At 45.9% G+C, this 24,935-nt stretch overlaps 1 protein-coding gene across 1 annotated transcript in view; it reads left to right on the top strand.

The window, feature by feature from the left end:
• LOC115464260 (THUMP domain-containing protein 2-like) overlaps positions 1-24,935 on the top strand; it is a 79,118-nt gene that overhangs the window by 42,900 nt on the left and 11,283 nt on the right. The window contains exons 7-8 of the mRNA XM_030194660.1: positions 74-161; positions 18,641-18,716. Coding sequence (XP_030050520.1) covers positions 74-161; positions 18,641-18,716 — 164 coding nt within the window. The remainder of the gene's footprint in view (positions 1-73; positions 162-18,640; positions 18,717-24,935) is intronic.

Raw genomic sequence — 24,935 nt, 5'->3', positions numbered from 1 at the left:
GGTTAGGTATTATTTATTTTTGAATTATTTAAACTTCCCTCAATTTATTATAGGACAATTTAATGTTTTGCAGACATCCACTGGCAAGCAGAGAATATATCCAACGTCCAGGACTACGGTCTACAGTAGCTTGGGCCATGGCATCTCTTGCTGAAATTAATGTGAGTATACATTTCAAAAATTATCCATAGTACCAGGAAGTCACTGAGGGCTAGATTTACTAAAGCATGTTGTGTTGCTAATGCCATTAAGGCACATTATTAGCCAATAGATCTCATCATATAAAATGGGACCTGCAGTAAATAAGGCGCTTTCATATGCAGTAACATGTTTTCAGAAGACAAGCAGGCCTTCTTATTCTCACATCTGGGTGACATCATCCAAAGGAGCCCGGTGCAGACACTGACTAGCAAGTGAAGTAGAAAATTCTAGCAGCTTCCCACTGCGCATGCTGTAGATAATAAACACAGTTATGCACCCTGGAGTAGAGTCAAAGGGCAAAGGCCATAAATCGTGAGGCCCAGGAACTTATGATCTGATATGATATCCTTACAGGCAAACAGGCCTGGGAAAGGAGGAAGCTTAAACAAATATGGGAATGTGGTTTAGCAGGTGAGAAACCAGATAGGTTTGAAAGAAGACCAGATGATCCCAAGTAAGATAACTGGCTGAAGGCTTGTAAATCATTATTAAACACAAGTGTATACAAATAGCTGTTTCAGTCCAGTATGTTGGAGCAATAGATACAGCCAGCATATTTATGCAGTAGTTTTATCCTCCCATGAGAAAATATTAATTGTATCAATATACTTGGTAAGTGAATAAAAATACTTTCTCATAAGCATGTAGCCTTGGTCTTTTATCTCTACAAATCGTGGGTAACTGATATATGGAGACTTGGAGAGGTGGTAAAAAGACCTAAACATTTACATTGGTGACCCCGATGTAGATTAGTGGGGAGCTTTAGGGTGCTCGGATTCAAGCTGCAGGAATCCCAACATGCCGACTGCTAATGCCATTAAGGCACATTATTACCCAATAGATCTCATCATATAAAATGAGACCTGCAGTAAATAAGGCTCTTTCATATGCAGTAACATGTTTTCAGAAGACAAGCAGGCCTTCTTATTCTCACATCTGGGTGACGTCATCCAACGGAGCCCAGTGCAGACACTGACTAGCAAGTGAAGTAGAAAATTGTAGCAGCTTCCCACTGCGCATGCACTGGTGCCTTCCTTCCCGATGTTTGTTTTTTTCCATGGAGCTGAGAGGGTTTTTTTGAGATCAGTTTTTCCCTCCCAAAAAGGGGGGCAAGCTGTTAATTCATATAGAAACTGGGGTTCATATTCAAGTGTTTTTTTTCTTCCCCAATCCACTGTGGTGTCTCACATTTTTCCCTTTCCCTCTCCCTCTCCCCCCGGTATCCAGAAATTTTCCCTTTACCTTCCTTCCGTGGCTGAAGCTGTGGAGTCTCTCACTCAACAGCATACCCAGATTACCAAGTGCAGGTTGGTAACTCTCCCAGTTGATACTGACTGCATCGTGGTCAGCTGGAACAGAGGCCTTGAGCATCTGCACATTCTCAATATCTACCGACTCCCGCCCCTTAACTGCCTGTTTTGGGGGGGAGTGGGATCCAGCGGTCCTTGAGCACACACAGATACTCAAGGCTCCATACTGGTTGCAATGCTGTCAGCTTCAGCTGGGAGAGTTACTATCCTGGACGCAGTAATCCAGGGCTGCTGTTGAGTGAGGGACTCTGCTTTTCCTTCCCACAGCATCATCTGTGGTAGGAAGGTAAGGGGGAAAACGCCGGATACCATGATATAAATCAAGAGGCAATTTTTTTTTTACCTTCTTTGAACAAAAAATCTGTGTTTTGTTTTTTTAAATATTCAAGTACTAGTAAAACAGGCCCGTTTCCGACACAAATGAAACGGGTGCTAGCAAGGTTTTCCTCGGAGTGTGTATGTTTGAGAGAGTGTGTGTGACACTGACTGTGTGAGAGAGAGAGAGAGTGAATGTGTGACTGTGTGTGTGTTAGAGAGAGAGAGTGAGACTGGGTGCGAGTATGTCTGTGAGAGAGAGTGTGTGTGTGTGTGTGTGTGAGAGAGAATGAGAGTGTGTGCCATGGGCCCCCCCTCCCTCCGAGTTCCAGGGTTGCCCCCCTCCCTCCCTCCCTCCCTCCCTCCGTGTTCTCTGGTCAGTTCCCTAAAATGGGGTGAGTGGTTAATTACACTAATCTATAAACGGGGATACCACTAACCCAAACAATTACAGAGGTATATGTGTCAATCGTAACATTAACAAACTCTTCTGTAATGTCTTCAGATTAGGTTTCTTGCAAACCACTGGCCACATCGTAACTTCACAGACACTGATTAACAAACAAACATGTTTAAAGAAAAATACTCCCTCAGGGAGAATGTTTGCATTTTTTATTGACTTATGGCACACTAGCCTCAACCTGGAGGAGGGGTACCTATGAAATTGTAAGGAAGTGTAAAAATAAGCAATAATTTTGGCAGGTCTGATGCTGGTTGGCGGCCTGAAATAGGTGCTTAGGCGAGTGAGTGGAGCTGATTTGGAGAGCTGGGAGTTCAGGGCTACCAGTGCAATGTTGAGGGGGAGTTTTTTTTTTTTTTTTTTTTAAGTTCATATCAATCGTGTCTTGGTCCCGCCCTTCTGTGTTTATGGCTCCGCCTTCCTCCCTCTTTGTGTTTTGGCCACGCCTCTCGCTCTTCATGCGTCTTGTCCCCGGCTCTACCTCTTCATGTATTTTGGCCCTGCCTCTGTCTCGTGGTTGTCTGATTCCTGGGACGGGTGGGCTCGGGGCCCCGGCGGAGGAGGAGGACGGCGATGGTGACAGAGGTTGTTCGAGGCCAGGGCCGTGCCGATGCGGTAAGCGAGGTAAGCGCCGCAGGGGGGTGCCCACCTCTGGAGGGCGCCGCCGCGGTGCTTACCCTCGCCCCGCGCCGCAAAGGCCTTTAAATATTTTACCTGGGTCGCAGCAGCGTCAGTGAAAGCGCTGCCGACCAGCAAGGGCGGGGCGGTGGGGGCGGTCCGCCCCGAGTGTCATCAGAAAGGGGGGTGCCGCCGCTCCCGCTGCTCTTCTTCCTGGCAGCCCCTCCCCCGCACCAGCCCTTTAAAAATAAATTGCCGACGCGAATAGCGAGCGCAGCACCTCGTGTGCAAGTAAAAGAAGCGGATCCGATCATCTCATTGGGCCTTCCCTCACTGTCCCGCCCTCCTCTGACGCAACTTCCTATTTCCTCTAGGGCGGGACAGTGAAGGAAGGCCCAATGAGATGATCGGATCCGCTTCTTTTACTTGCACACGAGGTGCTGCGCTCCCTATCGCGTCGGCAATTTATTTTTAAAGACCGGGTGGCAGGGAGAAGACGAGGCAGGGTGAGGGTGGGGGACAGATGGGGTGAAGGTGGGGGGGACTCGGATAGCAGAAGGGACTGGGTGGGAGACAGATGGGGTGAGGGGGACTCGGATGGGCAGAAGGGACTGGGTGGGAGACAGATGGGGTGAGGGTGGGGGGCACTTGGATAGCAGAAGGGACTGGGTGGGAGCCAGATGGGGTGAGGGGGACTCGGATGGGCAGAAGGGACTGGGTGGGAGACAGATGGGGTGAGGGTGGGGGGCACTTGGATAGCAGAAGAGACTGGGTGGGAGAAAGATGGGGTGAGGGGGACTCGGATGGGCAGAAGGGACTGGGTGGGAGACAGATGGGGTGAGAGTGAGGGGCACTTGGATAGCAGAAGGGACTGGGTGGGAGCCAGATGGGGTGAGGGGGACTCGGATGGGCAGAAGGGACTGGGTGGGAGACAGATGGGGTGAGGGTGGGGGGCACTTGGATAGCAGAAGGGACTAGGTGGGAGCCAGATGGGGTGAGGGGGACTCGGATGGGCAGAAGGGACTGGGTGGGAGACAGATGGGGTGAGGGTGGGGGGCACTTGGATAGCAGAAGGGACTGGGTGGGAGAAAGATGGGGTGAGGGGGACTCGGATGGGCAGAAGGGACTGGGTGGGAGACAGATGGGGTGAGGGTGGGGGGCACTTGGATAGCAGAAGGGACTGGGTGGGAGCCAGATGGGGTGAGGGTGGGGGGCACTTGGATAGCAGAAGGGACTAGGTGGGAGACAGATGGGGTGAGGGGGACTCGGATGGGCAGAAGGGACTGGGTGGGAGACAGATGGGGTGAGGGTGGGGGGCACTTGGATAGCAGAAGGGACTGGGTGGGAGCCAGATGGGGTGAGGGTGGGGGGCATTTGGATAGCAGAAGGGACTGGGTGGGAGACAGATGGGGTGAGGGGGACTCGGATGGGCAGAAGGGACTGGGTGGGAGACAGATGGGGTGAGGGTGGGGGGCACTTGGATAGCAGAAGGGACTGGGTGGGAGAAAGATGGGGTGAGGGGGACTCGGATGGGCAGAAGGGACTGGGTGGGAGACAGATGGGGTGAGGGTGGGGGCACTTGGATAGCAGAAGGGACTGGGTGGGAGACAGATGGGGTGAGGGGGACTTGGATGGGCAGAAGGGACTGGGTGGGAGACAGATGGGAGAAGGGGCATGTATCTGGAACTGGGGTCTGAAAAGTGAGCAGGAGGGAGAATGGGGTCATGCCTGGGGCAGAGGTGGATGGGAGAATCAATGGATCTGGAACTAGGGGCAGCCGCAGGTGGGAACTGGGAGCCGAAAAGAGGGGGCATTGAGAGAGGGGGGATAGATCCTGGATGGAATGGGGAGTGAGAGGGAGGGCAGACCCTGAATGGATGGGAGGGGGAAAGAGAGGGCAAATGGTGAATCGAAGGAGCAGAGAGAAAGGGCAGACAGTGGATAGAAGGGAGTGAAAGAGCAGACAGTGGATGGAAGGGGCAGAGATAGAGGGCAAATGCTGGAGGGAAAGGAGAGAGAGAGGGCAGATGGTGGATGGAAGGGGGAGAGAGAGATGGCAGACTGGGGCAGATGGTGGATGGAAGGCACATTAGAGAGGGCAGACACTGGATGGCAGAGAGAGAGCGAAGACAGATGCTGGATGGAAGGAAGACGGTGAAAAGAAGATGAGGAAAGCAGAAACCAAAGACAACAAACTGTAAATATATATTTTTATTATTTTGCTTTAGGATATAGTATTTTAGCTGTGTTAATAAATGTTTATAAATAGAACATGTAAATAAGGTAATCTTTTTATTGGACTAATTTTAATACATTTTGACTTAACTTTCAGAGAACAAAACCCCCTTCCTCAGATCAGGATAGGATACTGTAACAGCACTATACTGTATTGACCTGAGGAAGGAGATTTTGGCCTCTGGAAGTTAAATGTATTAGTCCAATAAAATGGTATTATTTTATTTTCTGTATTTGTTTTATTTCTATTTGTTAATTTGTAAAGTGGTGATTGGTATTTGTTAGTTTTTTCAAATTTACATCTGCTGTCTTTATATTTTGCACAGTACTAGGAGACATTTTCTGTTTCTGTGGCGTTGCATTGTATGCAGAGTCTGGCATTGGGGGTTCAGTTTAATTTTTGTCTAAATAGAAAGTTTATGATTACTTATTCTATAGTGGATTAGGGTGTATCTGTTTGTGAAAAAGACATGGCTTTCAGTTGGCATTGACTGTGCAGGATCGACGATCTGTACTATTCTGTCTGGTATCGTTTTACAATAGGTGAATTGATGTTCTAGTGCTCACTGTAGTGCTTAAGATGCTTTCCTTTTCCTTGTGTGACTCATAGAAACGACTGCTTATGGTATGGTAAAATTGCTCTATAGGTCGTGTTTTGTATTCTCGGTATGCCTAGTACTGGATTTGGGGGGGGTGTTAAAACAATGACCGGCCCCGGGTGTCAACTACCCTAGCTACGCCACTGCTGCCGACGTCTCCCTTCCCTTGCACTCGTTGGTTCCCTCAGTGTCCCGCCTTCTTCTGACGTCAGAAGAAGGCGGACACTGAGGGAACCAAGAGCGCAAAGGGAAGGGAGATGTCGGCAGCGCTCCGCTTTCACTGACGCTGCTGCGACCAGAAGTAAAAGATTTAAAGGCCCCAGGGCGCGGAGGGAAGGGCAGAGAGGCATGGATGGGAGGGCAGAGAGGCATCGATGGGAGGGCAGGGCCCAGGGAGAGGACAAATTGCTGGAAGGGGAGGGGCGAGAGGATTGCTGGCTATGGATGGAGGAGGGAAGGGCAGAGAGGGACAAGGATGGACATGGGGGCCCAGGGAGAGGACAAATTGCTGGAAATGGAGGGGAGGGGAGAGAGGAGGATTGCTGGCTATGGATGGAGGAGGGAAGGGCAGAGAGGGACAAGAATGGACATGGATGGGAGGGCAGGACCCAGGGAGAGAGGAGAAATTGCTGGAAATGGATATAGAGCAAGAAATGAAGAAGAAAGGAGAAAAGTAAAGAAATAAATGGAAAGGAAGCCCTGGAAATGGAGTTAAGAGGACAGATAGCAGCAGAATCAGATACTGGACCAGCATGATTGAAAAAAGAAAGTCACCAGACAACAAAGGTAGAAAAAAAATCATTTTATTTTCATTTTAGCATTTGGAATATGTCCACTTTGAGAATTTACATCTGCTATCTTATTTTGCAATGTATACCAATTTGTTTCTAAGAATATTGCTGACAATTCCTTTCAGTGTGGCAAGTGGTGAGCGATCATTTTCATGGGGGGGGGGGGGGGCGCCAATTGATAGTCTGCAGGGGGGCGCCAGAGACCCTAGGCACGGCCCTGTTCGAGGCGGAGGATAGTGGTGAGAGGCAGCGGAAAAGGGGAGACCCAGTGGGTGGCCCTTGCGTCCTGTGGCCGGAGCCGCGCACGGTGCTTGACCTGGGGGGCGTGGTGTTGCGGCAGGGGTGGTGCCTTGTGCTGCTGTCGTTCGACCTGGGGGGCGTGACTTTGCAGCGAGGGTGGCAGGGGCGGGGCCTCGTGCTGCTGTCGTTCGACCTGGGGGGCATGGCGTTGCGGTGAGGGTGGCAGGGGCGGGGTCTCATGTTGCTGTCATTCGGTTTGTCAGTGCTGCCGGTGACGTACCCGGAACTACGTGATGTCAGTTTAGTAGCTGGAGCCTTACAGAGAGCAGGAATGCTTCAGCCACTGAGTCAGCTTCAGAACATTGGAGGTGCGTTTTATTATATAGGATATGTAGTCATTTTCAGAGAGAAACTATGTAGTTAGTTTCTTTTTGAAAATTAGCAACAAAGCCTGACAGGTACCTACATACTTGTAACTCAGAATTGCCCCATGTATTATCAAATGGCAGATGCCAGAGGCAAAAGAGCCTAAATAAAATAGTTGCACTGAGATAATGGCAAGTTTGATCTCGTATTGCAAAACTTAAGAAGATAAATTTAATGACCACATGGAATTATGAGTTATGATTTACCCATGGACCATTATCTATTTGCCAAGTTTTGCATTATTCTTTTTTATATATATTTTATCGTTTTTATACATAGTAAACAAGTATAAACTTGTAAAGAAAAATCCACTATTACAATTAAATCTAAAGATATTATTCATAACGCAAATTAAATATTATAGCTTCATTTAAAGTCCACAACAGGAGTCCAAGATTCCTAAATAGGAGAAAACAGGTAATAAACTTTATAAATCAAATTTTGAGATACAGACGAGTTTCTATTCAACTTTACTTAACTAGGAGCTCTCTTAGATGTTAAAAAAGATGACAATTGGTCAGGATCAAAATAAACATATTTCATGGCTTGATAGGAGATTAAACATTTGCAAGGATATTTAAGGTAAAAAGTTGCGCCAAGTTGAAGTGTCTCCTGTCTCATCTGTAAAAACTTTTGTCGTCGCCTTTGCGTTTCCCTCGCTAGATCTGGAAAAACACGAGTTTGCAAACCACGAAAGGTTTTTTCTTTATTCTGAAAAAACTTCTTTAAAATCCAGATCTTGTCTGAAGGTAACGCTACTGTGGCCAACATAGTAGTTGGTGTTATCTGTTCTGAATCCGACATTTCAAGAAGGGCAGAAACATCCAATGGTTGCGCATTCTGAATATTATTCCTTTGTAAAGGATCCAAACCCTTCACAGGTGTATAAAAAACCTGTGAAAAGGGTGGCATATCTTTATCTTCTAGCTCTAGAATTTCTCTGAGGTAATTTTTTTAGCATCTCCCGAGGGGAGGTAAGTGGTTATCGCGGAAAATTTATAAAACGCAGATTATTAGATTTTGAAGTATTTTGAAGTATTTTCCAGCATTTCTGATTTTCTCCTTAAATTAACCATGTCTTTAAGCATTGTTGTTTGCTGTGATTTCAACTCTAAAACATCCTTTTCCTGTTTAGCCAAATCTGCTTTAACTATTTTCACTAGTTTTGCATTACTCCACAAGAAATAGTTTTTTTGTTTAATTTCTTATGTGTGTGTGTATATAGACTGTGTAGCATAGCTGCACTGAATTACAGTCAGACCTGATTAAAAGCCACTTATAATTAGGTTTTAACTACCTTTGAATTAAAAAAAAAAGTTCTGATAAATTGAATATTAAGAATGAAGCCTTTGTTGGTAAGTGATCCATTGCTTTACAGGGAAATTTGGTGACTTGGGATAGAAGAAAGATTGTAGATTTATTGATAAATTCTATGTTTTAATTTCATTAGAATAAAGTGGCTAACATCCTGTTCCCCCTAGGTTTATTTAGTACTTTTGCCCACTCGCCCAGGCACATCCCTCAGGTTTTAATCAACTACAGCTGTTTGAGTATGTGGCCAGCCTTGTAGCGTCTTAATGCTTCATACCTTATTTCTCTTTTCTTTCATTTTATTTTTCTTTCATTTCTTGAACATCAGTTGCTAATTGGTTGTTGACATGCTGATATGTGTGTTTATTACTTGGTTAGTGGTCCCTTGCCAATGTCATTGCATTGAATTTGTCTTTTTTTTCACTGTTTGTTTTGAAACATCAATAAAAAATGTTTTGAATTAAAAATGTATAGTCTGTTATCCCAATTAAGAGGACCAGAGGGAAATTTGTCACCACAAGGTATTTTTATCAATAAGTAATTAACCCTTAACAGATTATTTTGCAGTTCATTGAGACACAAACATAAAATAATAGTATATGAAATAGTTGTATAGGTGTTTATAATAGTTTAGGCATTCCTACTACCTAAGCAATTTCAAATGAATAAAGAACTCATCAGTACTAAAATATAGACAGTAGTCCAGTCCAGCTGCAAGATTAAGGCTATCCAGTTTATTGTACTGAGTACCGTATGTATGATTATCTCCCAGTTAGTGAAAGATTTTATGTGTGGATTCAGAGCAAAGAGCTTCTGATTCTGAGGATCAGTCTGATCCCTGGATGCTAGAGTAGTAGAGAAGCTGAGGTTGACAGAGGTATGTAGAAGAGCTTTTTATGGGACATTGTAGAGAAGTCCCATTTCCAGTTTGGCAGCTTCTGTGCTGCTTTGGAGAAGGAAGGTCACCTGGAAGAGAACATCATTTTGGTGTGGGAGGAAGTGATCCTGTAGCCAGGATCTGCCCTCCAGGTGATGTACAATCCTTTCACACTGAGGGAACGGATGAGTTTCAGAGTATAACTATTCGTTGAGTGAAAATATTTCCTCCTGTTCGTTTTAGGTGTTGATTCAGTCATTAGGCTGAGTGACCAGTGGGGATGAGATTCCCTTTGCCTGAGTAGTATGAAAGTGTTGGACCTCATATTTCACCTAGATAGGATTTTGGACCGTGCTGGGGAAGAACTAGTTGTCTTGGTTACATGTTGGCACTGGTGGCATAGGTTCTAGAAATCAAATGTAGGCTTTTAGATAGAAAATTGAAATCCAAAATCTCCAGAATAGTATTCTCAGAAATGCTTCCTGTTCCACGCAAGGACCCAAGAGGCAGGCAGAACCCTGAAGTCTCAGTGTGTGCCTGAAACCATGGTGCAGAAAAGAGGGATTTAGATTTGTTAGGAGCACCCGCATCAAAGTGCCCCCTCCCAACTGATCTAAAGGTTTTAGACATCCCTGATCTCCCAAGACCTGATACAAGGAGTGGATTCCCAAAATATGCCATTGACGTAAAACCAGATTATTCATATTGGGACTAAAGGCAGCATTGCCACATATAGGAAGCAAATCTGAAAAATCATCAGACACCCCAGAGATGGGCAAGATCTCTCCAGAGGGCTCTCAAAGGACAGAGAAGGATACTAGTTGTAATACGTGGTAGGAGAAGAGAAGTAGGTGCATGAAATAAATAAGATGCCACAGGTGAAAAAAATTACTCTGTTAATGGTGTATAATCAGACCGATCCAATATCCAGTCACTCAGATGGCATAGTAAAGAGAGTGTTTAAGATTAGGTAAGCCCAACCCACCTAAACACCAAGGCCTCAAGAGCTGCCGAAAAGTAGTTTTAGGCTTCATAAGTACATAAGCGTTGCCATACTGGGACAGACCGAAGATCCATCAAGATCCTGTTTCCAACAGTGGCAAATCCAGGTCACAAGTACCTGGTAAGATCCCAAAACAGTACAGTACATTTTCTGCTTGTCCCAGAAATAAGCAGTGGATTTTCCCAAGTCCATTTTAATAATGGCTTATGTACTTTTCTTTTAGGAAGCTATCCAAACCTTTTTTTAAACCCAGCTAAGCTAACTGCTTTTACCACATTCTTTTGCAATGAATTCCAGAGTTTAATTACACGTTTAGTGAAGAAATAGTTTTTCCAATTTGTTTTAAATGCACTACTTTATAGCTTTATTGCGTGCCCTCTAGTCCTAGTATTTTTGGAAAAAGTAAACAAGTGAGTCACATCTACCCGTTCAACTCCACTCAGTATTTTATATACCTCTATCATATCTCCCCTCAGCCATCTTTTCTCCAAGCTGAAGAGCCCAAGCTGTTTCAGCCCTTCCTCACAGAGAAGTTGTCCCATCCCCTTTATCGTTTTCATTGCCCTTATCTGTACCTTTTCTAATTTCACTATATCTTTTTTTTTTGAGACGTGGTCACCAGAATTGCACACATGGAGCGATACAAAGGCATTATAACATCCTCGTTTTTATTTACCATTCCTTTCCTAATAATACCTAACGTTCTATTTGCTTTCTTTGCTGCCGCAGCACACTGAGCAGAGGTTTTCAAAGTATCGTCAACGATGACTCCTAGATCCTTTTCCTGGTCGGTGACTCCGAACGTGGAACCTTGCATCACATAGCTATAGTTTGGGTTCCTCTTTCCCACATGCATCACATTTTGTACTTGCTCACATTAAACATCATCTGCCATTTGGATGCCCAGTTTCCTAGTCTCGTAAGGTCGTCTTGCAATTTTTCACAATCCTCTTGTGATTTAACAACTTCAAATAACTTTGTGTCGTCAGCAAATTTAATTACCTTACTAATTATTCCCATATCTAGATCATTTATAAATGTGTTAAAAAGCAGCAGTCCCAACACAGACCCCTGCGGAACCCCACTGTCTACCCTTCTCCATTGAGAATATTGACCATTTAACTCTACTCTCTGTTTTCTAGCCTTTAACCAATTTTTAATCCACAATAGAACACTACCTCCTATCTCATGACTTTCCAATTTCCTCTGGAGTCTTTCATGAGGTAGTTTGTCAAATGCCTTTTGAAAATCCAGATACACAATATCGACTGGCTCACCTTTATCCACATGTTCGTTCATGTCTTGAAAGAAATGTAGTAGATTGAGGCAAGATTTCCCTTCACTAAACCCATGTTGGCTTTGTCTCATTAATCCATGCTTTTGAATATTCTCTGTAATTTTGTTATTTATAATAGTCTCTACAATTTTTCCTGGCACTGACGTCAGGCTCACCGGTCTGTAATTTCCCAGATCACCTCTGTTCCAAATACACAGCCAACTCACATTGCGATCCAAAGTGGATCTCCTACCTGTCCCATTTAAGAGTCAGCCGTTGTAGAAGTGTCGGCGTCCCGGAACTTATCCACAAAGATCTGTACTGATTCCAACATAATCAAAAGATACGTTTGTCTGTGGGAGATGACTTTCAATCGTGTTGGGTAATGTAAGGCAAAATGCACCTTGTGCTCCACCAGATGTTTGCTCAAAGGTATAGCATTGGGATGCCACAAGAGTATAGTAGTCTTGAAAGCATAAAATCAACTTGTTTTTGTAAGATAGGGATTTTCCAACCCTAATTGCTTGCATGAGAGCCTATTTATGGGCATAATAGAGCGATCTCATAATTACACCCTGGGCCGGGCAGCTGACATCTGACAGTTCCATGACGATGAGCCCGCTCTGTCTTTAAAGGACCCAAATGTTCTGGTAGGTGTAATTCCCGTGGGAACAGGGTCTCCAAGAAGCCAATCAACTCCTGATCAGTAATAGATTCTGGGATGCCCACCAGTCTCAGGTTGTTCTTCCGTGATCTATTCTCCAGATCATCTAGCTTTGCTTTCTAGGAAACAAGAGTCTTCTGTAGCTGGGCCTATGAGTCCTCCAGGAACTTCACTTGGTCCTCCAAATCGCTGGTGCATTCCTGAAATTGGGAGAACTCATTCAATTTTTCTAGTTCCTGTACCTTTTCCAATTTGGCATCTATAGGTGCCAGCTGATGATCTAACAATGGCTCTATTGCTGCAGTAACTTCTGCTGTCACCTCCGCGATCCATGTGGCTCTCACACGGCTCCGTAGGACTTGATGGAGCCACCATCTTGTCCCCAATGGGTTTGGAATGGACACTGTGCTTTCTTAATGATTTAGACACCATCGGCACTCTGCAGAGCTCTGTGCAGATCACCACCAGATGCCGAGAGTGTTCCAACAATCCATGAACCCGGTAACTAAAAAGATTAACTTGGTAAGGGGTTTAAAAGATGAATGGCAGGAGAGAAAACTTTCCGTGTCTGTTCTCCAGTATGGTGTACACGTGACCTCTGCCACAGAGGTATTTAAACATCTATTACATCCCCTCTGTTCCACCTTTCTTCTAGAGTATACATGTTGAGTTCTATAAGCCTGTTCCTATATGCTTTATGACAGAGAACCCAGACCATTTTTAGTAGCCACCCTCTGGACCAACTCTATCCTATTTATATCTTTTTGATGGGGTGGTCTCCAGAATTGTATACTGTACTTTAAATGGGGTCTTACCAGAGACTTATATAGAGGCACCATCACCTCCTTTGTCTATTTCTCTCCCTATGCACTTGAGCATCCTTCTGGTTTTGCCATCGCCTTTTCTGCCAGTTTGGCCACCTTAAGATCATCAAGTACAATCACCTCCCAAGTCCCACTCTTCTGTTGTGCATGGAACTTCACCCCCTATACTCTACCGCTCCTTCAGGATTTGCAGCCCAAATGCATAACCCTGCTTATTTTAGTAGGTGACAAGGAGGGTACAGGAGGTAGATACAAAGTCGGAGAGAAATGGATGGATTACTTTGAGATACAGGGGAGGAAGGAAAGATGACGGGCCGAAGCAGCAGAATGGACACTGGAAAAAGCTTTAGGAGAAGACCAACCAGGGCCAACACAACAAAAGTAGAATACAGATATTTTCCATTTTTAGAGAATGAAATATGTCGGCTTTGAAAATGTACAATACTTGCATTTTGTTCAGTACCGGAAGAAATTCATTTCCATTTCTCTTTCCCCAATGTTCCATGACTCAGAGTTGTTTCTTGGGTTTTCCATTAAAATTTTTCTGCCGTCATGGCTAGATCCACTCTAGAGGAACACTGGAGTCTTGGAACGTGTACCTCCATCTATAATGTCTCCCTTTTTTTTCTTCAGACTGAGCGCTCCAGTACTCAAAAGCTGCCAGGACTTAAAGCACAGAGGAGGCAGCAGGAGAATAAGTGGGTATAAAACCAAATCCAAATGGCAACTAGCGACAGCATTCATGAATAGGCAAAAGTTGGGTCAGGCAGCAAAGATTATTAGGGGACACCAAAAGTCAGTGGAGGATAAGGCAATCAGAGCTTCCCACGAGAGACCCATCTGAGAACAGAGAGGGTTGGGAGTTCCAGGGTTGTTTAGGTGCAAGGAGAAAATCAGAGGGTTCCTCTACAGAGCCAGTCAGCCCACAGGATATTCAGGATAAATTGGATAGTGCTGCATTGTAAAGCTGAGAGAGAGAGCAGGATGAGTCAGGAAGGGGGACTGAGGTGTGACATCTGAATGTTTGACTCTGATATTTAGTCTTATTCTCTGCTTGGTAATGGTCTGGTTTTATTTTCCATGTATAAGAAAAGTGTGTAAAAATCTAACAGTTCAGCTTATTTTCCTTTTTCCATTGGGAATATTTTTTAGTGTTGTCCTTTCATATGTAGGGTTGGTGTAGTTTGAGCTCTTAGTTGATAAGCTTCTGAATATGTACTTACAGGGCTCTGTTACTTCACTCAGTGTCAGTGGCACTGAATATATACCATTGTCCATCCTAAACTAAGCATATAAACTGTCCATATAGCAAAAGACTATTGTCACTATATTAATAGTTTCAAATTAGCACCCTTAACTCTGCCTTTCCACTATGCAGTTAATTATATAAAGGCCTTTTTCTGCATATATGACAGTGAACTTTCATAATATGCTTCTCATAAAAGTAGCCCCTCCCCCTGCTCGTAAAAGCATATATGTTGGCAAGAATATGCATACATTTCCATGACTTGAATGTAGTTTTATTCAGGGACAGAGCCACAGTTTACACACATTTTTTTTAATAAAATACACGTGTAGTTATAATTTATTAGAATTTGCTATGCCGCATATCACAGTGGTGTACAATAATCCAAAATGGTTAGGAAAGGAAGTATAATAAATCGATAGAAAAGAGAATCACACACATGACCACACGCAAAGAACAAGGTAAGGAAGGAGACGGGGCAAAGTAGTATAGAGATGGAGGCAAGAGAGGTGACTTGGGGGGGCAGCAAGGTACAGGACAACAGCGAACAATCCAGCGGCGACTCCCTAGTTGGGCCAAATGCTCTTTTGAATGGAGGTTCTGCCCAAAGATACAAGGGAAGAGAGTTCCAAAGTGAGGAGGCGTAAAAAAAAAAAGCATGCTGCCTCTCTCAAGCAAGCTTAAATGTGTGCATGTTCATTATAAATGCAATTTTGGCTGCTTATGTGGGGCAATTTTATGAAGACACATAGATGCCAGTGCTTTTTTGAAATAGGTAATTGCTTGGCCTCCCAAATTATGCAACCTGTTCTAAAAGTATTCTGCCCATAGAGAGTGATTTTCCATCTGCTACTATAGAGGCTGAAAATCTACAGATAGCATAGTTATATGTATTTGATTTGCATTTTAAAAAGCATATGAGAATTTCATTCATTGTAAATGTAAAGTGAGAAATCGGGATGGAAGCTAAGTGGCAAAGTTGATGGAGCTTGGCCTGTCTGACCAAAAAGGCATTCTGTTGTCCCTGGTCAGGACCAGTCATGGCACAAATAGAGAGGGTAATACAGCATACACAAAAGTATACAGACAAAAAAAGACAACAAAAGCGACACTGGGCCTTCAAGACTGGGACACAAATTTCTTTATTAATAACCCGACACGGGGCCATGTTTCAGTGCTAAACAGCGCCTGCCTCAGGGGTCTGATAATAAAATAAAAAACAACCACATAAATAAACAGATATGTTTGTGACATAGATAAAGAATGTATATGAACAATCTAAAATAAATTAATATAAATGAAGATAGTATATACTCAAATATTTGATTAAAAAAATATATAGGGGGAGGAGCCAAGATGGCGGCTCGTGTTTGAGACTCCGCGGTCGCTCGAGCTGAAATTCTCTTACCTAGTTTCTTTTTTCTATAATCAATATGCCGCACACAAAGAGAAAGGGGGTGGTAAAGGGTCTACTACCGCCAGCCCAAATCCCTACCCCCGGTCAGCAAACGCTTCTGCGTTTTGTCTCTAGCACCCCAGTGGAAGCCGGTGAGAGGAATCCCGCCTTTGGACCAGTCGGAGGAGCGACTTCTCCGTTAGAGATCGAGACATCTTTATCCCCACCGGAGCTTAATCCGCCGCTTTGTCCTGCAGTCCTTCAGTCGAGCGAGGAGGATTCAATGGAACTGGAAGTCGGCGACCAGAGGGCCTCAGACGGTGGTGCTCTACACCAGGAAGCAGACACTACGAGCATGGAACCAGCGGCTCCTCAAGCGGTAACTCTACACTCTTGGTCAGCTATCAACAATTAGTGCTGCGGTTACAAAAACTTCCCAAGATACGACTTTGCTGGTAAACAAAATTGATTCTTTAACCTTAGCTCTTGAGAATGTTAAGACTGAATCGTCTACTCAGAAATCTGAAATTGTATCTTTGAAAACAGTAACAGATACTTTGATAAAGGATAAAATAAAGGTTTCATTGAAGTTGGAACACCTTGAAAATTATAATAGACGTTTAAATTTGCGAATTTTGAATTTTCCTTTTTCAATTGGAATTACACCAATTGATTTCTTGAAAAAATACTTGCTGGAAGTTTTGGCATATCCTCAATCTGCAATTCCACCAATTAACAAAATCTACTATTTACCTGACTTTAAACAATCCAAGGTGAATCCAACAGAAAATAATCAAAATCCTGAACTAGATCTACAAAACATATCAGCTTTGCTGGAAGAATCTATGTCAGAGGTATCCACTCGAAGGACGCTTTTGGTGTCTTTCGTCTTCGAGCAGGATGCTAAAGCCTTATCAAGACTTTATTTCAAGAATTCACATAAAACTTTTTGTGGTCAAAAAAAATCTGGGTTTTTCCAGATGTGATTAGATCTACACAAGATCGTATAAAAGTTTTTCTTGCTTACAGAGAAGAGGTTAAAGCAATGGGTGCTACATTTTTGTTAGCATATCCATGCAAATGCTGTATTAAATATTTGGGGAATAAATACATCATTTTTTTTGAACCAGATCAGCTTAAAATGTTTATAGATAGTGAAAAGCTGTCCCAAGTAGTATGAGTTGAGTGATTAAGAAATAATTATATAATGCTGGAGGTTTCAGTCAGGCCAATTACTTTGATGTAATATTACCTTTTTATTTCTCCTTAATTATAACTCTCCCCCCACCCTAAATAGATTGTGGTCTAAGAAAGCAAAACTTATTTCAAAAATGTTTATTATACTTTGTTAGAGAAAGCAAATATCAGTTAGGGTTGGAAATATTTTCCTTTATTGATGAGTGTTGCAATCTACTACTACTACTACTTAACATTTCTAGAGCGCTACCAGGGTTACGCAGCGCTGTACAATTTAACAAAGAGAGACAGTCCCTGCTCAAAGAGCTTACAATCTAATAGACAAGTGAACGGTCGGTCCGATAGGGGCAGTCAAATTGGGGCAGTCTGGATTCACTGAACGGTAAGGGTTAGGTGCCGAACGCAGCATTGAAGAGGTGGGCTTTAAGCAAAGACTTGAAGACGGGCAGGGAGGGGGCTTGACTTAAGGGTTCAGGAAGGTTGTTCCAAGCATAGGGTGAGGCGAGGCAGAATGAGCGGAGCCATGAGTGTTGCAATCTCTTTAATTATTACTGCTGTATTGCTATTTATAAGTATTATCTTGTAAATTTTGAAACTTTAATAAAGAATAATTACAAATATATATATATATACACCAGAAATAATCATAATAACTTGACATATTAGGACACAGTACATCTCACAGATGAATAGTTATAATTATATTCAAAGAAATATATGTTTGGTATTACATGAAAAATGTAATTAATTTGTAAAGTAATATATAGGATACAAGTCTTTGTCACAGATAGACTCAATGATTCACTATATGATTACTGAAAAACGTCTATGGATAGTTGGTTATAGCACAAATAAAGAGGGCAATATAGCATATGAGAGTAGATATGAGCTCCAATCTTCATATTTACTCTCGTATGCTATATTGCCCTCTGTATTTGTGCTATAACCAACTATCCATAGACATTTTTCAGTAATCATATAGTTCCAAAGTGAGGAGGTTGTTTTTTATTTTTGTATTTTATTATCAGACCCCTGAGGCAGGCGCTATTTAGCTCCGAAACACGGCCCCGTGTCGGGTCATTAATAAAGAAATTTATGTGTCCCAGTCTTGAAGGCCCAGTGTTGCTTTTTTTGTCTGCAGGACCAGTCATGGACCATACTTTCGGCAGAGCAGTACTGAGTAATCTGTCCATATGAACCATTCAGCACTCACATTAAAATTTTAGTGGGCCACTCTTCAGTAGTGGGAGAATGATCTCAAGCACTAGAACAATCATTAGCTTGGGAGGTCACTCATTTTTTTGGCTGATTCAATCCTGCTTGTCAACAGAGAAAATGGAGTTGCTTGTCTGTAACAGATGCCCTTCTTTGTCAATAGGGTTAATCAGACGCACAAAATCCACCCACTGCTCCCCAAAAAGCGATTATAAGTTTTAAACTATTGAGAAGGAGGGGACTGCTGCACATTGGAATGGCACCATGTGCTCAGAATTTTAGCTTAGTTCTGAACTCTGGGTGAGCTGTTCTGTCCTGGTGCTGTCAGGTTGTCACACATCTGTGTGTCTGATCTTGTTCTCCATATAGAATTCTTATTATAGGCAAGAAACTGCTTTATTTTCATACAGAATGCTCATTTTCTTTTGTTTTGTAGAGTGGGGCGTTTGTTTTAGATCCTATGTGTGGATTTGGCACAATACTCATGGAAGCTGCAAAAGAGTGGCCTGTAAGTAATAGTTTTTATTCACATTTTTGTAGGGAATTATAGAGTAACTTGGTAATGTAATGCTAACTTTAATTAGGCCACAGCCTGATCTTTCACTTATTTTACTTCGGTTTACGTCATTCCACCAGTTGAAAGTCAGGCTGGTAGAAATACCATGTGCAGCATATAATACAATTAAAAACCAGATATGACAAAAGCAGGGTAACTAGGCCCATTTAATTCTTCTAAAGCATTTTTTATTTCAGTGATTTTAGCCATTATTTCTGCATAAACTACCATGTGCCATGATAGAATGAACAGACAGATGAAGAAATGTTTACAGAAATTAGGAAAGCTGGCAAATTAGGCAACGGTATAATAATGGTGATTTCAATTACCCCAATATTGACTGGATAAATGTTACATCAGGGAGTACCAGGGAGGTAAAATTCCTACATGTAATAAATGATTGCTTCTTGGAGGTGGATCTATTTTAGATCTTGTCCTTAGTGAAATGCAGGGTATAGTATGAGAGGTAATGGTGTTAGGTCTGCTGGGAAACGGTGATCATAACTTGATCAAATTTGAGCTGATATCTGGAGTGAAGTCACTAAGGAAGTCTACTTTGGCAGCATTTAATTTTTCAAAAGGGCATAACAGCCATACTGGGTCAGACCAATAGTCCATCTAACCCAGTATCCTGTTTTCTTAACAGTGGCCAAACCAGGTCACAAGTACCCGGCTGAAACCCAAATCATGGCAACACTCCATACTACAAATCCCAGGGCAAGCAGTTGCTTCCAATGTCTGTCTCAATAGCAGACTATGGACTTTTCTTCAAGGAATTTGTGCAAACTTTTTTTTTTAATGCCAGATACGCTAACTGCTGTTACCACATCCTCCGACAAAGAGTTCTAGAGCTTAACTATTTGTTGAGTGAAAAAATATTTCCTCCTATTTGTTTTAAAAGTATTTCCATGTAACTTCCTTGAGTGTCTCCTAGTCTTTGTACTTTTGGAACGAGTAAAATATTGATTTACTTCTACTCGTTCTATACCACTCATGATTTTGTAGACCTCAGTCATATCTCCCCTCATCCGTCTCTTTTCCAAGCTAAAGAGCCCTAACCTCTTTAGTCTTTCCTCATACGAGAGGAAAATGGTTAGAATCTAAAAGGATTGGCCACAAAGGTTAGGACTTTAAATTAGACATGGACTCTGTTTAAAAATGCCATCTTGGAAGTCCAGATCAAATGTACTAACAAAGGTGGAAAGAAGAGCAAACAGCCAGTATGTTTAAAAGGTGAAGAAAAAGAGGCTATTAAAGCCAAAAGAGCATCCTTTAAAGAATGGAAAAAGTATCTGAATGAAGAAAAATAAGAAGCAACATATGCAGTGGCATTGATAAAAAAGGCTAAAAGAAAATATGACGAGAAACTTGCCACAGAGGCAAAACTCATAGTAACAACTTTTTCAGGTACATCAGAAGCAGAAAGCCTATGAGGGAATCCATAGGACCATTGCATCATCAAGGATCCAAAGGGGCACTCAGGAATGACAAGGCCATAGCAGAGAATCAGGTTTATTTTCGAAAGAGAAGGACGTCCATCTTTCGACACAAATCGGAAGATGGGCGCCCTTCTCACAGGGCCACCCAAATTGGCATAATCGAAAGCTGATTTTGGGCGTCCCCCAACTGCTTTCCGTCGCGGGGATGACCAAAGTTCCCGGGGGCGTGTTGGAGGTGTAGTGAAGGGCGGGACTTGGGTGTGCCTAACACATGGGCATCCTCGACCATAATGGAAAAAAAGGGCGTCCCTGACGAGCATTTGGACGACTTTGCCTGGTCCAGTTTTTCTTACGACCAAGGCACAAAAAGGTGCCCAAACTGACCAGATGACCACCGGAGAGAATCGGGGATCACCTCCCCTTACTCCCCCAGCCTCTATGTCTGCCTCAAATGTCATACTCAGCTCCATTGCAGCAGTATGCAGGTCCCTGGAGCAGTTTTAGTGGGTGCAGTGCACTTCAGGCAGGCGGACCCAGGCCCATCTCTCCCCCCCCCCCCCCCCCACCTGTTACACTTGTGATGGTAAATGTGAGCCCTCCAAAACCCACCAGAAACCCACTATGCCCACATGTAGGTGCCCCCCTTCACCCGTAAGGGCTATGGTAGTGGTGTACAGTTGTGGGTAGTGGGTTTTGAGGGGCTCAGCACACAAGGTAAGGGAGCTATGTACCTGGGAGCTTTTTCTGAAGTCCACTGCAGTGCCCCCTAGGGTGCCCGGTTGGCAGCATATTTTTTCTAGCAAAAATGTGCCAGTACTCAATGCCAGGCCACCCTTTAGGGGTGGGGTGATCACTGAGGGATCCACCCCACAATAGCCAGTCCCCCTGCAACCAGTTATAGAATCTATATAACAAGGCAGAATTGGTGTGTAGAGCCTGAGCTCTTTCATTAAAACTTGGGGACTATGGGTCAGTTTTAGCATACAATGGAAAAAGGTGCAGGTACTCAGTACCCCCTCAAAAAAATCCCTGCCGGTTGGTGTCCTGGCATGTCAGGGGAACAAGTGCACTACGAATGCTGGCTCCTCCCACGACCAAAGGGTTTGCATTTGGTTGTTTCTGAGATGGGCGTCCTTTGTTTCCATTATCGCCGAAAATCAGAAACGACCAAGTCTGAGGACAACCATCTCTAGGGACGACCTAAATGTCAAGATTTGGGCGTCCACAACTGTATTATCGAAATGAAAGATGGATGCCTATCTTGTTTCGATAATATGGGTTTCCCCGCCCCTTTGCTGAGATGACCTGCGAGGACGTCCTCAGGTAAACTTGGGCACCCCTTTCGATTATGCCCCTCTAAGGGGGTCCTTTTACTAAGGTGCGCTGAAAAATGTCCTGCACTGGTGTAGAAGCGTGTGTTGGATGTGCGCAGGTCCATTTTTCCTTTTTTGGGGGGCCGAAAATGGATATGCGGCAAAATAAAAATTGTCGCGTCCATTTTGGGTCTGAGACCTTACCGCCACCCATTGACCTAGCGGTAAGGTCACATGCGTTCTCCGAGGACAAGCAGGCTGCTTGTTCTCACGACTGGGTTGACGTCCGCGGCAGCCCCCACCAACCGGAAGAAGCTTCGCGGGACGGTCGGCACGCAGGGCACGCCCACCGCGCATGCGCGGCCGTCTTCCCGCCCGTGCGCGACCGCTCCCGCCAGTTACTTTTTTTCCGCGACTGGAGAGAGTTGTGCAATTGCCTCTCTCTCTGTTCAGCCGCCGGATTTTTTCGACCGCGTTTACGCGGATCGTGCTTTGACCCGTTCGGTTCCTCTTTCTTTCTTCTTTCTTCGTATTGTTAAAAAAAAAAAAAAAAAAAGATTTTCGCCGCGTGTGGAGCACGCGCTCCCCTTTTCCCTCGCTTCCAGCGGGGACGCCTCATTGCGGCCTAGTGGCCGCTCGGTCGGCTAGTTTTTTCGTGGTGTGATTTTAGCCACCATTGCCGACTTTGACTTCGCCGACGCGATTTTTCCGTCGATGTCCTCGAGGTCCCGAGTGGATTTAAAAAGTGTGGTCGCTGCGGCCGGCCGATCTCGCAGACCGACACCCACGCTTGGTGCCTCCAGTGCCTCGGGCCGGAGCACAATCTCAAGTTCGTGCGCCGCTGTGTCTCGGTCTCCGGAAACGGACTCAGGTTGCGAGGCAAGTTCTGCGGGACCGTCTTTTTGGAACTTGCGCCGGCCCCTCGACGTCGACCTCGACGGCATCGGTATCGAAGGCCGGATCTTCGGTACCGGTATCGATGCCCGAGACATCGGCACCGATGGCAGCGACCCCAGGAGAACAGGTTCCCGTCGGCCCGCCGGTCCGCCGGTGAGAGTGGGGTTGAGAGGCCGCGTGGGCTGTCGGCCCCGGTCACTCCCTCAGGCTCGTGAGCCACGGGACCGAACCCTGTCGGACCCGGTACCCTCGAGACCGAGGGGGATCGACCTCCTCCTCCTCCAGCCCTCCGGCGCCGGTGACGTGCACCGGAAAAAAGATAAGAAGCGCCGTCACCGGGAGCCCTCGGTGCACCCTGAAGGGGGAGTCGACGCCGAAGCGTCATCGCAGAGAGGAGAGATCTCCGTCGGTGGTGGAGGTACCGACGCGTCGGGGTTCCGGCACCTCTGTGGCCGTCTCCTGGCCCCCAGCAGCTTCTGGCACCGACACCCTTACCGGCACCCACCGCCTTTCCCGGCAGCGGGCCTGGACGAGTGCCTCAGAGCCATCCTTCCGGGGATCCTGGAAGGGCTGATGCGGCCAGGCTGTGCCGGCCCGTCGGGGTGCTTTGCGCCCCCGGCGCCGATGACTGTGGCGCTGGCGAGCTCTAGCCCGGCGCCGGGCTGTCGACACCGCCGCCGGCTTGCGGTGCCGGTCTCGACCGCCCACGCAGTGGAGTCCCCGTCGACGTCGAGGAGGGAGCTCCGTCCCCGCCGCGCGGGGAGTCCACCGGCTCGACGACACCGAGACCTCGGTGCCCTCGACGTCGAGCCAGGCCCGGTACCGGACTCAGCTACATGAGCTAATGTCCGATACCGAGGATGAGGACTCGTGGGGGGAAGAGGAAGACCCGAGATATTTCTCCTCAGAGGAGTCTACGGGCCTTCCCTCGGACCCCACGCCGTCACCGGAGAGGAAGCTCTCACCTCCTGAGAGTCTCTCCTTTGCCTCCTTTGTGCGGGATATGTCTATAAGCATTCCCTTTCCCGTGGTCTCTGTGGAAGAGCCGAGGGCCGAGATGCTCGAGGTCCTCGACTATTCCATCACCACCTAGAGAGTCCTCCACGGTACCGCTGCACAATGTCCTGAAGGAGACGCTGCTTCGGAACTGGGTGCGACCACTAACTAACCCCACCATTCCCAAGAAAGCAGAGTCCCAGTACAGGATCCACTCTGACCCAGAGCTCATGCGGCCCCAGTTGCCCCATGACTCAGCGGTCGTGGATTCTGCTCTCAAGAGGGCACGGAGTTCGAGGGATACCGCCTCGGCGCCCCCGGGGCGGGAGTCTCGCACTCTGGACTCATTTGGGAGGAAGTCCTACCAATCCTCCATGCTCTTGACCCGCATCCAATCTACCTGCTCTATATGAGCATCCACTGCGGACCAATGTGCAACAGCTGGCGGACCTGGTCGATAAGCTCCCGCCGGAGCAGTCCAGGCCATATCAGGAGGTGGTCAGGCAGCTGAAGGCGTGCAGAAAGTTCCTGTCCAGGGGGATTTTTGACACCTGTGACGTGGCCATCTCGTGCTGCGGCCCAAGGTATAGTGATGCGCAGGCTCTCATGGCTGCGTGCCTCTGACCTGGACAACCGCACCCAGCAGAGACTGGCTGACGTCCCTTGCCGGGGGGATATATTTTTGGCGAGAAGGTCGAGCAGATGGTTGACCAACTGCATCAGCGGGAAACCGCTCTCGACAAGCTCTCCCACCGGGCGCCTTCAGCACCCGCCCCCGCTGGGCGGGCGTTTTTTCCCCGGGCTCGGCAGGCTGCACCCTATTCTTTTGCGAAGCGTAGGTACAACCAGCCGGCCCGAAGGCCTCGTCAGGCACAGGGACAGCCCCAGCGCGCTCGTTCCCCGTCAACAGCGTGCGCCTAAGCAGCCCCCTGCGTCCTCCACAGCCAAAAGCCGGGGACGGGCTTTTGACTGGATCCACGGAACATAGCCGCCCTACAAGTGTCCGTACCGGACGACCTGCCGGTCGGAGGGAGGTTAAAATTCTTTCACCAAAGGTGGCCTCTCTAACCTCCGACCAGTGGGTTCTCCAAATAGTGCGGTGCGGATACGCCCTGAATTTGACCTCCCTGCCTCCAAATTGTCCTCCGGGAGCTCAGTCCTTTCAGCTCCCATCACAAGCAGGTACTTGCAGAGGAACTCTCCGCCCTTCTCAGCGCCAATGCGGTCGAGCCCGTACCACCCGTGCAGGAAGGGCGGGATTCTATTCCCAGGTACTTCCTTGTGGAAAAGAAAACGGGGGGATGCGTCCCATCCTAGACCTGAGAGGCCTGAACAAATCCTGGTCAAAGAAAAGTTCAGGATGCTTTCCTTGGGCACCCTTCTGCCAATGATTCAGAAAAACGATTGGCTATGTTCCCTGGATTTAAAGGACGCATACACTCACATCCCGATACTGCCAGCTCACAGACAGTATCTCAGATTCCGCCTGGGCGCACGGCACTTTCAGTATTGTGTGCTGCCTTTGGGCTC

This window comes from Microcaecilia unicolor, chromosome 3, assembly GCF_901765095.1.
Source record: "Microcaecilia unicolor chromosome 3, aMicUni1.1, whole genome shotgun sequence".
Lineage (NCBI taxonomy): Eukaryota > Metazoa > Chordata > Amphibia > Gymnophiona > Siphonopidae > Microcaecilia > Microcaecilia unicolor.
The sequence above is the reverse complement of the archived record's forward strand: the minus strand, read 5'-3'. Positions and strand labels throughout refer to the sequence as shown.